Consider the following 17,331-nt stretch of genomic DNA (forward strand, 5'->3'; position numbering starts at 1 on the left):
ATTTTTCCCTGAGAGCCCATATAAGGAAAAAGTTAGTAAACCAAAGAGAGTGAACTTACAGGCTGATTAAATTGACCCGTGTAATGACAGCTACTCATATATGTCACAATGTAAAGATTGTAGATGTCTATAGCCTAAAAAAATTCATAAAAAATAATACAATCTGAATATAAGAACTATATAACAATGTTATTAGTGTCATTAATGAGAAATATCTTGAGAGCTGATTTACACACAAACTAGTTTGCCTTTTAACTGATCAGTAAAGCTACACGCATCAATTAAACATGACTACTGGATAAAAATGGCCTGGAGATCAAGGACAAGTCTTGCATGAATAATGAAGATTTTGAAATATTTTCAGAAAGAAGAAGAAGAAAAAACATTGCATTACTTCTGCTGCCAAATTGCTTTTGGGAATGTAAAAAAACTTCAGCTCAAAGGTCAAAAAGGATTTCCAAAACATCGTGACTAGAACTTTTGCATTTCCTATCACTATGATGTATAAAACTAGTACTATAATAGTCACAGCATAAATAAAGTTTTGAACAGCCATGAAACAAAACCAAAAAAAAAAGCTAAAAAAAAGCTTTATTCTAAAAAACCTGTTTACGTCTTAAAATTAAAACACCAGCGTCCCAGAGAAAAAAAAGGTATTTTTTGAAATGATGTCTAACTATACTACAGAATAACACACATTCTACACTGCTATGGTGTGAGCCTGCAGTCTTTTGCCCGTGGATTATAGATTTTTTTTCTAAATTTCGTCTGTAGACACAGTTTTGTTATGTTGTTGTTGTTACACAAGTCACCTGAGCGTGCTTGTTTGTGGCAGTTAATTACATCTGGGCTTCGTCTGGTCTCCAGAATCATTACGAGATGTGAAGTGCGCGGCGGCTGAAAGAATTCCGACCCGTCAGCAGTTTTGAACCCCCTCCTTTCACTGCCTTTACCGACAACTATTAAGAGCGGATGGGTCCTCGGGGGGACGCTGTATCATTTTTCCGTTTCAATTTGTGTTCCATAAATATCAGTAATGAGGCTTGCGCATCATGACTTACTCGTACCTGGCAGTAAAAATAACCTCTGGCAGTAATGGGGGTGGGAGGGAGAGATTCAGGGACAGACTGTATAGCTGAATGTGCATCACTTGTTTCTCCATTCATCTTTTAATCTTTTACTCATCCTCTCACCCTCACAAAAGTGCATTTTTTGGAACATGAGCATCATGCATTATCCATCTATACAATGTAAAGAGATGGACTGTTAATTTTAAGAAATATGTATGTTTAGTGCTCACTTTATATTCCCATGAAATGACAGACACACACGTTTAGCACTACGCAAGCCAATATGCTACCAAAGACATGCAGGTATTCAAGGTTATAACATATCATAAGATTGACATAAGGTAGTGTTGTGACCAAACCTAAATGCCTTTGCAATGACCTTAGTCATCAGAAACAATTCGAGGTCCCTGAATCTTACCTGTATATTTAGCCTATTTTTTTACATCTTTTTGCCTTTTGGAGATCAGAATGCATTGGCACATGACAGTTGAGGAATTGGATCTTGAAAAGAATTTGATCACCGATCATGTACTAATGGATTTAACCACATACATTTTTCTATTAGTTTCACTGGTGTTACTGAATAATTCACAGCAGTTCCTGAATAATATGCTTTAACACTAATAACTGAATAATAATCTGGAACTTGAAGACATTAAGAAAAATAATTTATATTTAGAATAAAATAAATTGTAATTTGAGTTAACAAGTTAGTTCCTGTTATCACTTACATTATAGCAGCTATAAATAGTCATTCCCTTACCAGCCTCTCTTTTCTCTCTCTGTTGAAGTTAACAAGACAAAAAAAAAAAAAAAAACCCCACAGCTTGTCATGTTACCAAGAAACCAGAAAGCGGAAAGTCCTCTGACCTGTAGACCTTCCCATGGTGGAAAACTTACTGACTGTTACAAAGAGCTGACACCCAAGACTCCTTCCATGAATGTTAATAAATAAATGTCTCCTAGTAGAAAACTTCACCATATCAATGATTATATGTTGTTCTTTGGAAAATAACAACACGTTTTCTTAATCCATTTATTAGTAGGCTTAGATCGTGTGCTGTACATATCTGCCGTACAAGTCCCTGTGAATGAGCCGTTACTATAGAAACGATAACATATTAGAATGAGTGCATTAATATAAACCTGTCATTTATGTTAAGACAGAACTGCTGTCAAATTAATCCACACCTTCAGGTTTGAGAGTTTAACAGAGGTGTGGTATAAATTGTTTTAGACAACACTGATGGTTACCTAAGGGAAGGTTCATATGGCTTAGTGAATCCTACATAAGCCCCCAGTGACAATCTGCATAAACATTTATTCGAACAGATTACATAAAGATGGCTTTTATCAGTTTGATACAAATTATCATAACACCTGTGACATCAATTTTTGATGAGCTATCAGTTGATCATGACATGGGCTGATTTGTTAGTATGTCATGACAATTGATAGCTCCTTTGTAGCTCAGTTTAGGCTACTCACGATATTATTATTAAAATAATAAGCTTTGTTGTACATTTGTTTCCATATATTGGTTTACATTGGTGGTTGGCTGGCTTCATGTTTATCAGAAGAAGCACGTCCTAGCCGTTACCTTCCCTGATTGGTAGCTGTTGTGTGATAGGGGAGAAAATAGAGGGAAAAAATAACACAACATCTTATATCACTTGCCTCAGGTCTCTTGTTAACATCACAATTGACAAAAGCAGTCTTTACGACAGCTGACGCCTGATGGAATAATACTTTATTTATATTTATGTAAGTTTATGTCAGTTGTCATGAATGTATATGTAGATTTCATGTCCCTTAAGAAAAGTGGTACCCAGTTGGATTCTATGTTATGTCAAAGTGCAATAATTTAGCATGGAAGACTAGAGAACATTGATAAACTGAGCCTCCACATGCTTCAAACCCTTTTAAGGACAAAGTAAAAGCTGTTACACAGTCTTTATAACACACACCACTTCATTCCCTCCCATGGCTCTGCTTCCTGATTAGTAATCACATATCGAGAAAAACGAGTGGTGGATCAATATATCGTCATGAGTCACACAACAATTGCACTACTAATGAGGCCAATGTTTGTGGAAATGACGGGAAATTTTACTTAAAAGAACAGCACAGCACACAGCCATCATACTGTAACGTGGAGGAAAAAAATAAACCATGCCAAGACTGAATCCTTTGTTATGGCTAGTGCTACATTGATATCATTTATATGAAAGGTTCTCATGCATCGCCTTCTCACCTTGCCTCTATGTAGCCTTTAATCAGTGCCAACTTGATATGCAGTTTTTTAATCCCCTAAAGAAAAGATGAAAGTGACCATTCTCAAGTGTAATTTTATAGCAGGTAGTTGTTAAAGCAGCATAATGCTCCTGTCACTCCTCTACCAATGAGCAACATCTTTTGGCTAGCAGCACAACTACACAATATGTTTAACATATCAACGTGACATGGGCTGGCTGCTAACCAGCTGCTGTGCCGCTTGGCAATGTGAGTGAAACACTTCAGCAGCAGTGGCGAGGGTCATGCCAGAAATCATGCTTTTAAATTTGCTGCTCTTGTTGTAGGTTCGACCATTAGCTTAATACTTAATAGGACATTTAACATCTTTCCAGTATTGTGAAATTGCACTGATATTTAAAATAATGACACAATATGCAGCTAAAGTTAAACTGGTCTTGACAAGCTAAAAAAGAGCAGAACAACACCGAATCTAGAAATTTGCTTCCATCAGAATTCTGAGGAAGTAAGGGCTTCAGGAAATATCCCAAACAAGAAACACACAGTTCCAGAACAAGTCACTGTTTTGCATTTCCACTGCCCTGAACTGACTGTGACTTTTATGTAAACTTGCAGAAGTGATGAAAGATGTGCGATGACTACGTTCATTTCAGCACGTGCAAAAAATACAATGACAGCAAATGTAAACGTGGTAAACAGCAAGACTGTGTTATAAGAGGTCCAAGCATCAACGTTGTTCAAACATGTACGCTTCTAGTGCAACCTGTTGAGCAAAATGTTTTCAATCCCAACATTATGGGTTTGATTCCCACATGTCTACAGAAATTACATAATTGTAGTTTTCACTACTATAAGTGTATGAGGGCTTGACAACTTATATAGCTAATATACTTTTTTTAATTTAATCAGTCTAGACAAGCTAAAATACAGCAGAACAACACTGAATCTATAGTAGCAAAGAATTCTTTTTGGTAATGCCATTTCTGGAAACGTGCTTCCATCAGAATTCTGAGGAAGTAAGGGCTTCAGGAAATATCCCAAACAAGAAACACACAGTTCCAGAGTAAGTCACTGTTTTGCATTTCCACTGCCCTGAACTGACTGTGACTTTTATGTAAACATACAGAAGTGATGAAAGATGTGCGATGACTACGTTCATTACAGCACGTGCAAAAAATACAGTGACAGCAAATGTGAACGTGGTAAACAGCGAGACGGTGTTATAAGAGGTCCAAGCATCAACGTTGTTCAAACATGTACGCTTCTAGTGCAACCTGTTGAGCAAAAAGTCCAATCCCAACATTATGGGTTTGATTCCCACATGTCTGTATGAATTACATAATTGTAGTGTTCACTACTGTAAGTGTATGAGGGCTTGACAACCTATATAGCTAATATACTTTTTTTATTCGATCAGACATTTTTAAATAATAGTCCAGGAATGAGTAGCTGGCTACATCTGGAAATTCTTAATGAATGCTATGGTGCTTGGACCCTGTACTGCGCAAACAAGGTATTAACTTTAATCTAGCTTTTAGAACCAGCTACTTGCACACAAAGTGAATTTCACACTTCAAGTCTGTTTTTGGTGCATGAAAATAGCAAAGCAATATATGCCTTGGTAATGTTTTTCCTCTCCACTTAAGTAAAAAAAAAAAAACTTGTGTGTGTTTTCTGTTTTTTTTCTTCTGGTTTCTGGTTGAAAATGTGACAGAATTTCCTGGTCTTGGTCTTCTGTGCGTGATGCATGTGTGTGAATTGTAACACAGCAAACCTGAATAAGGTCAATGCTGAGGTCATGTTATTAGGGGTCCAGGCACCATATTCCATCAAACTGATAATTTTTTAGGTTTGTTGGATTTAGTGCAGCTCTTGATCACTTCTCCTGTTGCATTTTGGACTATTAGTTCAGTGTGCTCACTGCTCTCATCAGTTACAGAGAGTTTTGTTCTGATCTGGTCTTTTTGGTGCCGTAAGGCTGTTTGATGCCATTGTGCCCCTGCGTGCCATGGTGTTGTTCGATTTTCCTATCCATTCTACGCTACTTTTTTCCATTTTGAATTGTAAAGTAACATTGGGTGTGAAAAAAGTACTCTATAAATCAAACCTATTATTATGTAAACATCATGCCACACCCCCTCTAATATATAACAACCTTCAGGAATTACTTAGCTAAACTTAGACTTTTAAAAGGGCAGTTAAGAGGGATATTAATTCAGTGACGCTTACATTTGACCAATCAGGGACATTTTGAACTATTTACTCCCGTAGTTTGGAGCAGAAACTCAAAACAGTCAGCTCTGCTTCCTTCAGTAAAAATGCTACTAAAGTTCCTGGGTTCCTGTAAAAGTTCCTGCTGTGCACATGCCCCTTGAATTGCCCAACTAACTGTGTTTCTGTCTTAATTTAATGGCCATTTCATATTCATCACTCTCATAGCCTGCGAGATGCGGGTAGTGCAAGTGTGTGTCCGTGTGTATATTTTACTAGCTCTATTTGCATACTTTTCTCTGGTCAAGCTTCGGACACTGCAAACCTACAGCAGTGAGGACCAGTTCATTTGCATCTTTGTGTACACCTAATCTTCAGCAGTCCACACAATGATTACAGCTTTGACTATATGCGCAATAATACCAAGAAAGATGAACGAAATACAAGCAAATGAACGAAAGCGATACTGCTAATGATAAAGGTGATTTTTGGGAGTGAACAGACGCAGTTGTGAGGAAAATATGAAAGACTAGGATTACTGATTGTCATTTTGAAATGTGAAGCCTTTGAAAATGTATTGACTTATGACTTGACATGACAAGATACGCATAGCCTTTTAACCGTCAACGGACCTAAATCCGGAATTTACGGTACGGACCTTAGCTGTACATTTGTACTCACTCACAAAGGAGAGCACACCTAGCATTCCTCTTTATCTTCAAATAACAGATAGTGGACACAATAGTGGAAAGTGAGGTTCTTAAAGTGAATAAAAGCTTTGAGTGCTGAAAGGCTGGGGATTGTTAAGGATCATACTCCAGGAGTGGGATTTCTTCCCTGGCGCTCGGCGAGGGATATCCCGGACCTAAATGCTTCTCTCTCTATACATCAAAGAGCCGACGCAAATAAAAGCAAGCTTGTCGGGGGCGAACAAACTGCCTCCTTTGTGCTGTCTCCCAGCCAAATTCAAGCAGCACAAAGCAGCTGGATGTAATACACTGCAAAAGAAGGCTTCACCATTTAGATGACATGCCTTGCTCTGGCGCTTGGCTGCGCACCTTTGTGTGGCCTGAGCTGGGACAGAGAGATAATATTACTGCATCAAAATCCTTTCAGCAACTCTCAGGCTTACGGCTATAGGGTCCAGTTTCAGTCCTGTCTCTCTCTCTCTCTCTCTCTCTCTCTCTCTCTCTCTCTCTCACACACACACACACTGCATTTCTTTTATTCTTCATTTAAACAAAGTGAAGTTGATGCAGTCTGATTAAACAGAGACACTCTCAACAGGGTCTTGAAGACTGGAGACTGAAGATCGGATTTTCTGCTGTCTATAACGCCAACAACAATAAAATGACATACATCAACCTCATCAATGTTTTATCCAACACATAACTGAAGAAAATAACAGCAATAGAATGGGACAATGTTTCTTTTTTCATTATTAAGTTTTTTTTTTAACTTAAATTGAAATTCAATAAAATGTTCCCTTAAAAGAAGTATTACTTAAGGTTTTTTGGATTTTGCTCAACAGTTACAGTTACAAATTCATAATTCAATTCAATTCAATTTTATTTGTATAGCACTTTTAACAATGGACATTGCCAAAAAGCAGCTTTACAGCGAAAAAATTACATAACAATTTGCATAACAATTCACAAAAATTAACTGATATGAAAAATTACTAAGGTAATTTTTAATTTTGTGGGGGGAGGGGTTAGCCTTTGCAATTCTTCTTACAAACTATATTTGTTTGAAAACAAGATGGCTCCCATTTGTTTAAATTCTTCACAATTTTACAAAAGATCAAGGTGAAATATTCTATATATACCATTGTATTAGTGCAAACATGGTCCTTCACTTGCAGACTGTATCAATTATCACAACTAAAGGCTTAATAAAAAGAAATTAGGGTTATGATTATGTTTCGGGTTGCATTTGTGTTCAGTTCTCTCTTCAGTTTTACAAATCGAACAATGTTTTCACATTATCAGTTCTCATGAGATACTAGTTTTTTTTTTTATAACATCACAGCAAAAAGGTCATCATTAAATGGTAAAAGAAACATAACACTGAACGCTCTGAGCCATCTCTCTCTCTCTCTCTCTCTCTCTCTCTCTCTCTTTCTCTCCCCTAGTTAAGATGATCTTAATTTTATAGTGCTTTCGGGAAACTGAGTCTAATTTTTTAACACAGGCTAAACATCTTTAGAATTAGTGCAACTAATTATATATAAAATATAATTTATATACAATGGCTGTACCCATTGTATTATTTATTTTTTTAAAGTCAGAAACAAGATCTTGTTTTTAATTAATATATACATTACATTTCAAAATTTTAATTAACTTGTACATTAAATAAGAAAATTTTGAGAAATTTGAGAAAATTGTAAAATTCGTTTTTACATTAAGCTCATTTAATTACAAATTAAACTCAAATACCATGCAAGAAATAAACAGCTTAATCTTAGCATATATATTAAGTATTTCAATTTAACATGCATTTTAATAATTATACAAAATCTGTTATTAATCAGATGGATGAATATAAGATCACAAAGTATTTACATTTTTAAACATACATTTTCAGGTACAACTGAATGATATGTATGAGTATCTCTGCAGCTTTGTTTCTTGGCTTGCTGATATAAAAGGCTCGACTGCATTTCAATGTGATGCTTCAAAGAGATGCTTGGTTTTGGAGAGGGGATTTTTTTTGGGTATTTAGTAGGATGGACTCTGAGACCTGGGTTTAGAAGCGGTGCCTGATTTCAGTGTCTTTGTACGGAAAAAAATAATCTATTCTTAACGTAACGCTATGACTCATCACCAGGTTCATTTGCCTCTCGCTGCAAATTAAAGTAGGTGTCTGACTAACTTGCAGATATGGACTTGATATTGTTTTTATTATTTAATTACTGGAGTGAAAAAAGGAAATAAAGAAAAAGAAATAAATTAATGAAAGAAAAGTAGCGTATTTTCATCTTTCTGCCTCTCTTTCTTGCTTTTTTCTCCCTCTCTCTCCTCATGCTTATTGAGACCTTGCAGATGTTGTTTAACGTCATCCCCTCCACAAATGTCAGTGTGTGGTGACGGACTTGTGCCTTTGATTCCTGACTCCAGGAGTTACCTAATCGAGGCCACTTCTTTGTGACTCACTCACTGTGAATGTTGAGAGGCTCGTGAAAAAAAGGGGGAAGGTGAACAACACTTGATAAGAACGCCTAGCCCAAATGAGAAGTGACTCTGTATGCCACAAACAGCCATTCCTTATTTCTCTGTCAAACTTTAGAACATCCTCCGTGTTAGAATAAAACTGTAGCCATGGTTTTGTCTGGATGCCATGACGATGAAACGTAGCAGAAATGAATCTGCCTGACTCATCCACATCAAGACCCATGCGTTTGAAACCATATGCCTGTTGAAAAATAATTCCCAGGGCCACAATGGTGCCATGTAGCAGGGAAAAGTATAGTTGGGTGTGAAGAGAAAGAAAGAGAATATAGCTATAAAGATGAACATCATGATGAAACACTTTTGTCACACCATCACTTTTCTCTTCACAGTAGTAGCTGTGCTGTGACATTGTACCAAAAAAACTCTCTTTTAAAGAGCCAGAAAGAATTTTTTAGCCCTTTTTTTCTTTCTTTCTGCTCCCGCAATTGGAATTTTTCTATATTTCAAATGATTTGTAAATTGCTGTTGCAAGATCCTATTGTTTAATAACTCATTTAATTTATTTTAAATAATGTGTCAGGTTAATTTAATGATTAATATATTCTGAATTTTTATTATTCACATAAAAAAGCTTGCATTGATATAAGTCAGCCATCGCTTTGATATGTGTTGCTGATTCATCACTAAATTTAGGTGAAACATCAACACATTGCTCTTGTTCAAATCAATGACAAGTATGTTTTTGAAGGAACTCAAAAACACAGCCTGAAATGGTTTCATTTTCAGAAAAGGTTCCAAGAAGAACCCCTTTAGAATGCTAGAACTGACAACTTTCCAAAGAAATCTTGTGGAACCTTCATTTAGAGCTGTCTCTGTTCAATATTTTAAGTGAGGAATCTAATATCTAGGTGTCATCACTGTTCAACAGCAGCTGCTCGGTAGTCTCGCAAGAGCTAAGTCAGAGGAATCTGAATAGCGACCTCATGAAATTTTATTTCACTTTAACTGTAGGGCTAGGATTAGCTACTTGTTAGAACTACAATCTAACTTCATTGAGTTACAGTCATTGAGTTACAGTGTCAGTGTTGATTGTTTATATGATGAAATTGATAAGAAGTAACTTTACTAAAGGTAATTTACTTTTCTGAATAGTTAAATTGTGCTACAATTTGAGATTTTACCAACAGTCCTAAATACGCACCATTCATTTGCTAAAAATATTCAGTTTCCCCAAAGAACCAACACAGGAGAAGTGTTAGAAGTTAGAAGTAAAACTCCTGCTAAGTACATATAGTAAATGATGCATACACATGGGCAAAACTCTAAAAGCTAGCTTCTGAGATGCCTTCTTTGTGGCCAACATGGTTGCATGCTTGCAAATTCGTAAACATTTGCACAACTCGATTGATATGAAAAGTTAGGGTTGGGGTTGGGCTACTGGTACCTTTTTTAAGACTTAATTCAGATTGGAAAAAAAAAAACAATCATCCTCCTTTGCTTGAATCCATATAATTTTTGCCTCTGATTGTGGCTTATGCTGCTTCAGTGATGAAACTTGAAAACCCGATTGTTTGAAATGAAATATTGGAATATTTTGACCACTACACTATTTCGTAATAAGAGAGATTGTAGGACATTCGGTGTGACACCAAAGCTTTGGAACATGCAAATAGAGTGTCTTTAGTTTTCCAAAAAAGGCAATCCTTTCTGCCTGGTCAGTCAGAGTGAGAGTAGCCAACTCGCCAACTTCGCATTTCTAGGAGAAAGCATATGTTAGCCCTAACGCTCCCTGGTTCATAGGTGTCATGTAATGGGGATAACTAGCTAGTGGGGTAAATTTTAAAATGATCAGCTGATGCTAATTGTTGCTAGTAGTTTCAATCAAATCAAATTGTATTAAAAAAAACTACAACCACTATCTCTATATGTAGCACGCCTAACAACAACCTTATTTTTTGACTTAGATTCAAACATGCCCACTTAAGGGAGGATCATTTCCAAAATCCTTCCTTCTTTGTTGCAGAGGTCATGGTCAAGCTCCTGTGACTTTGACTGCGACATTCATTCTGTGGCAAATCTCCCAGAGGACTCATTCGCCATGTAACCTAATTGCGACACATTATTTCCGTCGTTCAAAAGTTCCATGCTAAGGGCCATTGCCTGTTGTCATTCACCTCCCCAATGAGGTTGTTGTGGCATTTCATCAGGTTGGTTTGAATATATTTGAATGGCAGCTGTATTGTTTTCTCTCAGAACCCAGCTCTTGAGAGCTTTCTCTCGGCAAAAACTCAGGTAAACGTACAGTCGTGAAAACGCGTTCTATTCAGAATCAGAAATCGATCCGCAGCCGGTTTATCTACAGGTGAGTAACATTTTGAGGAGCAGATCAGGGGCTGAACTTCCTACTTTGTTTCTTGTATTGGTTTAGCAATAAAAAAGACCTTGGAAAGTAACACACACAGCAACAGGTTCCGTCCCTTTTTGACTTACCTTCAAGTTGCGAAGAGCTGGGCGCCGGACCGGAGGTCCCATTTGATCGGGTTCGATTTCCACACCTGCTCCAGATCCGCAGATTTCTCCCTGCACACGGAATTCGAATATCTGGCTGAGTTGTGGAGAGGGTGCAGCAGGGTGCCAGCTCATCTCCTGGAGACCCTGCTTTACATTTCAAATCGGAGCTCATCCAGAGATTTCCATACCATCCATTTGAATATTTTCCACTCAGAGAGGATGGCAATAAACACAGCATAGGGCAGTCGCAGACTCTCACAGAATTACTCATAGAGCTGCTCTCAAAATCCATATGTTACATCAGTCAATGAAAATACTTTACAGATACATATAAAGCTGTGATGCATTTAAAATATGCTGCAGTGATTGCCAGAAATTAGAACAAGAACTAAAGATTTATAGTGCATTTCACAAAGACAGCAACCCAGCAGAAAACATGCATGCCTGATAAACAAGCTCCGATATCTGCATCACAGATTCTGATTCTGATATGTCATGACTGCTGTTTTTCCTGCAGACACTCCACTCAGGTCCTGACCTCCTGTGACCTTTTGTGACCTTCAGTGTTCCCGGAAAAAGGCAAACCATTTCTCACCTCTGTGTTCAACTCTGAAATGTCATTGGCTATCTTACATCACTCAGTGGTATTCACTGGCACTGAATTGAATCAGCATAGTTGATTGTGGTTGGAGCCTAGTGATGGTTCTCATAGTCATTATGTTCGGTCAGTAGATTCTGAAAGGTGCAGTGTAAGAAATAGAAAGTTGTTACACAATAAAGGAAGGGAAATACTGTATTTGAATTATGTAACACTAAGATCTGTAGGATGGATGTGGACTTTTACAGAACATTTATAGAATATTAATATTCTCTTTATTAAGGAAACAATCACAGAAATAGCTTTGCAGTTCTTACTTATACTTATGAGAATATCTGTTTCCATTCAAATTTCCATTTACATGATGCATAGTTTTAAAATATATAACACAATATCTGTTTCTAAATGGTAAAGTTTCAGTATAGAGGATCACATGCAGTATGTATGGACTAAAACATTTGGGGGGCATGCTCTTATAGTAAAATAATCAACAGTGGAGTGATTTGATGTGGCATGACACAAAGTGGAATTACAGTTATCACCCTGAAGAGGATTTTTTTTACCCAATAACAGCATGTCCTGGAGTATTTTGTTCATCTTCTACCATAGCATTTTGCCAAATCTAACATTTAGTAACTAAGAACACACTGTACTTTTTATTCATTTAATGTTGTAGTTCCTGTTATCACTTACATTATAAGAACTATTTACAGTTGTTCTTCACTTGCTTCTCTCTTTTTTTCTTTAGTTAAAAAGACAAAAAATGTAGTTCATCATGTTCATCAACGGGAAACCGCAAAACGCAAAATCCTCCGTCCTGAAGACTTTCCCATGTCAGAAAATTTAAAGAAACAGCTTTACGCCTGCCATTGGAACCTTCTTGCAAAAACGCTAAAAAAACATGTTCTTACAGAAAAATTCATCATCAACTACACTTTTCAAAAATCTGTTTTTTGTCCACCGTACAAGTCCCTGTGTGATTTGTTATTAGTGCTGTAGTCTAGATCGCCACTGCCAGTCTGAGACAAGTCCAACACCAGGACTAGCTGAGATGGAGTCATGAGGCCAAATCAAGATCGAGTCCAAGTGAAGGCAAGACTGAGGCAAGATCGAGACTGAAAACCATCAAATCCTTCTCGTAGCCAAACCTTTACTTCAACTAGCTGGCTTGTGAATTTTTTTTTTACCAATGATTTGGCTGTTTTCTAGAAGAAGGAACTATTTCTTGTCAAACTTTGTGCATGATATAAGAAAAGACAATATGAATATTATTATTAGAAACTCTCAGTCAAGACCAAGATCATATTTAGTGAGATCAATGCCCAAGAACAAGACAAGTACAAATCAATACAGAAAAACTCTTGAAACTGGACTTGAGTCCTATAAAATATTGTAGAAATCATAACGAGAACGAGTGCATGGATATAAACATTGAAAATGAAAATATTGTCAGTGTTTTTATTATGGAAAATTAATTGACACCCTTTAACCAATCAGAATTGAGCATTGAACTGATCTCTGGTAAAATACATTTTAATTCATGGCAAATAAGTTTGCATAAAGGTAGTGAGAAAAAAAGGCATTTGAAAACAGATAATTAGTGCTTTATTATATATTCTCATATTTCTGCCTTATATTGTAGGGGTTAATTTCTTCTCCTTAATAACTCCTGTTTCTGAAAACATGCAGTATATGACCCTTTATGTTACATTTTACCAATATTTATAAACGCTACTCATATGAAATAATATCATGTGAAATTGAAACCCTTCAGTTTTTCAAACCATTAGCTTCATATTCTGGTAATATTTCCCAAATACCCCAAAATTGTAAATTTTAGTTCTACTGTCTTTGTTCTTTTCATCTTTTTAACTTACATAAAATAACTAGCCAGTATTTTGGAGTTTGCACTGTAAAATAGAGCTCAGTACTGAACAGATACAAATAAGAGCAGTCATTTTCATCATGACATTTTATCTCTTCATACATCTTGTGTTGAAAAGTGTGTTGAAAGCACATTTAGAGTTACAGTCACTTTGATAATCATTAATTAGCCTGCACATTTCCAGAAACTAGTAATTATTAAGGAGGATGCCGTTAAGAAAATGGGAACATTAAATACAGTTTAAAAAAAAACATGCTGTATTCATTACGTATATATGCACACTTATTAGCTAATAATTAATGTCTAATATGTGACCTTTATACTGTAGTGTTATCCTCTAAATTTGATAATGGTACAGTGCATGATTAATGTTAAATTAATGAATGAATTCAAAGGCTTTGATATAAAAATGTGATTTTATTCCCCCCACCCTTCAAAATATAAAAAGTGGATGAATATGACGCATTTTACACCCTGTTTTATCGCTGTTTTATTAAAGCTTTTTTATCCTCAAGGCTTTCATCCTTGGTTTGACTTAAAGAAACCACTCTCACTGATCTTCAAAGGACTTGCAGCTCATCAGGATGTTTTATGCAAGAGTCACCAAGGGCAGATATGAGTCAACATCTATTTCTGGTTTAGTTTCACATGGTAGTACAAATCAAATCACACTTTGCACATTAACTTCAACCTGTCAAATATTTAACTATTATCAGTCACATTCTCTTTATCACAGTTTTCTGTTATGGTTTCCTTTTCGTTTTTTCCTCTCTCCATTATATGATCCTTTCTCTTCGTGAAATCGCTTAATAACACTTCTAACTGCTGCACACATTTTGCTCATACAAACAATCTTTCTTTACCCCTAAGAATTGCTCAGAGTGCCAGACTTCTTGCAGGATGTCCGAGATATGAGGGAAAAAAAGCACCGCCTGATTCCTCTCCAAACATCTCCTAAATATCTTTCTAAGAATCTAAGAAAACAGGCATTTAACCATTCAAATCAGTGCAAATCCATCTCAGGTAACAAGCTCTTAATTTTACAAGGTTTCTTTGCTGACAGACTGAATTTCCTCTTAAATGAGCAACATGGCTAATAGAATGTTTAGGATAGAATTAACAAATACTCAAAATGTGGACATTCTAATGGACATTCTAATGATTTACTTAAAACTGATTTATTTTAATTAATTATTTACTTTCAATCTATTTGCATAACAGGTTTGTACTTTCAAACTGACTGCATCAGTAAATATCACTGAAAATAAAGAAAAAAGAATGAGAGAAAACATATTTTTCTTCTTCCCATGATCTTTAGGAGATTTGTATGATGCAATTTCCTGTTGAGCATGTGACTCATGGAATATTCTAGCTATTTCATAGGGATGAATGTATCAAGGTAACAGGGTTTAGCGAATATTGTGGATGTTATGAAATGGATGAGTCATGGAAAATGATGGTTCACACATTAATGTATTTTAAAGATTATATTTTATGGTTAAGTGTAGTTACAATGGGGCTAGGACAAGCAAAAATGCTGTAGTGCTGTAGTTATGTAGTTTTTTTTTTTTTAAAGTTTCAAGTAATTTATCTGAAACATGCACATAGGTTGTGATGATGAACCTCTGTATTATGATGATTTTGTTCACTTAGATCCAGGACATAAGCATTTATTTATTCGTGGATCTTGAGTCAATCCTGGGAGCACTGGGAATGAGATGGGAATACACCCAAAGTTATTGCTTTTTCAGCTGTTTACCACAGAATACTGGAGTTGAAATTAAATAATGAATATGACCACAAAATTCAGACATTCAGCTTTAATTTGAAGTTACAGCACTTTGTAAATGTACATGTGCACAAAAAGTATATAAAATGTCTTGGGTTGCTTAGGAAGTATGCTTCGGGTCACTGTTAATCTGCAGTGAAGTTGCAACCAGTGAGTTTTGAAGCATTTGGCTGAATCTGAGCAGATGATATAGAATTCATCCTGCTGCTTTTGTCAGCAGTCACATCAATAAAATAAAAGGGAACCAGTTCCACTGGCAGCCATACATGCCCACGCCATAAGATGAGGTGGTATGCTTCGGATCATGAGCAGTTCCTTCCCTCCTACACACTCTTCTCTTCCCATCATTCTGGTACAAGTTGTCCATAGGATATTGTTCCAGAACTGTGGAGCTGTAAAAGGCTTTTTAATCTGGTCTTCCTGTTTTTAAGGCTTACCAATGGTTTCCAATCTTGTGATAAACGCTCTGTATTTACTCTGGTAAAGTCTTCTCTTGATTTTTGACTTTGACATAGATACACCTATGTCCTGGAGAGTGTTCTTGATCTGGCCAACTGGTCTGAAGGGGTTTTCCTTCACCAGGGAATGAAGTCTTCTGTCATCTACCACAGCTGTTTTCCTGTGGTCTTCCAGGCCTGGTGTTCCCGAGCTCACCAGTGCATTCTTACTTTTGTACCAAATAAAAAAATAGTTGATTTGGCCACACATAATGTTTTTGCTATAATGTTTTTTCAGCCTAATGTGACAGCTCTTTGGACTTCCTATTGAGAGTTAACAGCAATAAATTCCAAATGCAAATGTCCTACTTGAAACCAGCTCTAGACTTTTTATCTGCTTACTTGAAATAATGAGGAAGTAACACACACCTGGCCATGGAACAGATGAGAAGCCAACTGTCCAATTACTTTTGGCCCCATAAAGAGGGAGGCACTTATAAAAAGTGCTTTAATTCCTACACCATTCACATGATTTGGATGTAAATATCCTCGAAGCTGAAAGTCTGCACTTTGAGTTCATATTCATTATTTAATTATTATTTATAATTATTTAATACTGTAATAGACAGCTGAAATATCAATAACTTTGTCAACGTCCAAATATTTATGGACCTGACTGTATATAAATACTACTTTAATACATAAAGAGCCACAGATGCATTCATACCTCAACTCTTAACATAGGGTTATGCTAATGTCTTACAGTATGAGATTTTTAAATGAAACAAAATGACAATTAAAAACCAAATTCTGAATGCGCCTGTATCAGTATGATTAAAATATTTTAACAGTTGATTTATCATAGCTGAGTATGCAGTTATTTGCTATTTTTAGTGTTTCTACTTTTCAATATGGATAAATGTATTATTCAGTGGCTGTGGCCAAGTAGTGTGTGCCATTAAAATATATTTAAATGTATTTAATCTGTTTTTGTTTATTTAACTTCATTGTTTTCTTATTTTTGTGATTGGGAAGCACTTTGAGATCACAATCCTATGAAAGTTTTATATACACAGTAAAAAAACTCTTCGTATTTGTATTATAATTATGAACTGAGAGCAGAGCAAAAGGTGCCCTAAAAGCATGTTTGAAAAAAAAAAACCCAAAACAATACAATGATAATGCTGAATCATTTATTTATGATTATATGAATTTATTTCCAGGCCTATAATAATGTTGATGTAAAACTTCTTTTTTTCATTTTTGATACAGTAATGGGTGAGTACTCATGAAAGATGAATATAAGAACATGAACCCACACTCAAGTCAACATGGTCTAATTATTCACAGACTGATGTCATGCAGCACAGTTCATGTAACTTGATAAGACTATGACCCCTG

General features: G+C 36.0%; 1 protein-coding gene across 1 annotated transcript in view; it reads right to left on the reverse strand.

The window, feature by feature from the left end:
• The window catches only part of bdnf (brain-derived neurotrophic factor), a 37,768-nt gene extending 26,485 nt beyond the window's left edge, over nt 1-11,283 (reverse strand). The window contains exon 1 of the mRNA XM_053229608.1: nt 11,201-11,283. Within this exon, the coding sequence (XP_053085583.1) occupies nt 11,201-11,242 (42 nt within the window). The 5' untranslated portion in view covers nt 11,243-11,283. The remainder of the gene's footprint in view (nt 1-11,200) is intronic.
• Nucleotides 11,284-17,331: the final 6,048 nt, after the last annotated feature.

The sequence above is a fragment of the Pangasianodon hypophthalmus genome, chromosome 25, assembly GCF_027358585.1.
Source record: "Pangasianodon hypophthalmus isolate fPanHyp1 chromosome 25, fPanHyp1.pri, whole genome shotgun sequence".
Lineage (NCBI taxonomy): Eukaryota > Metazoa > Chordata > Actinopteri > Siluriformes > Pangasiidae > Pangasianodon > Pangasianodon hypophthalmus.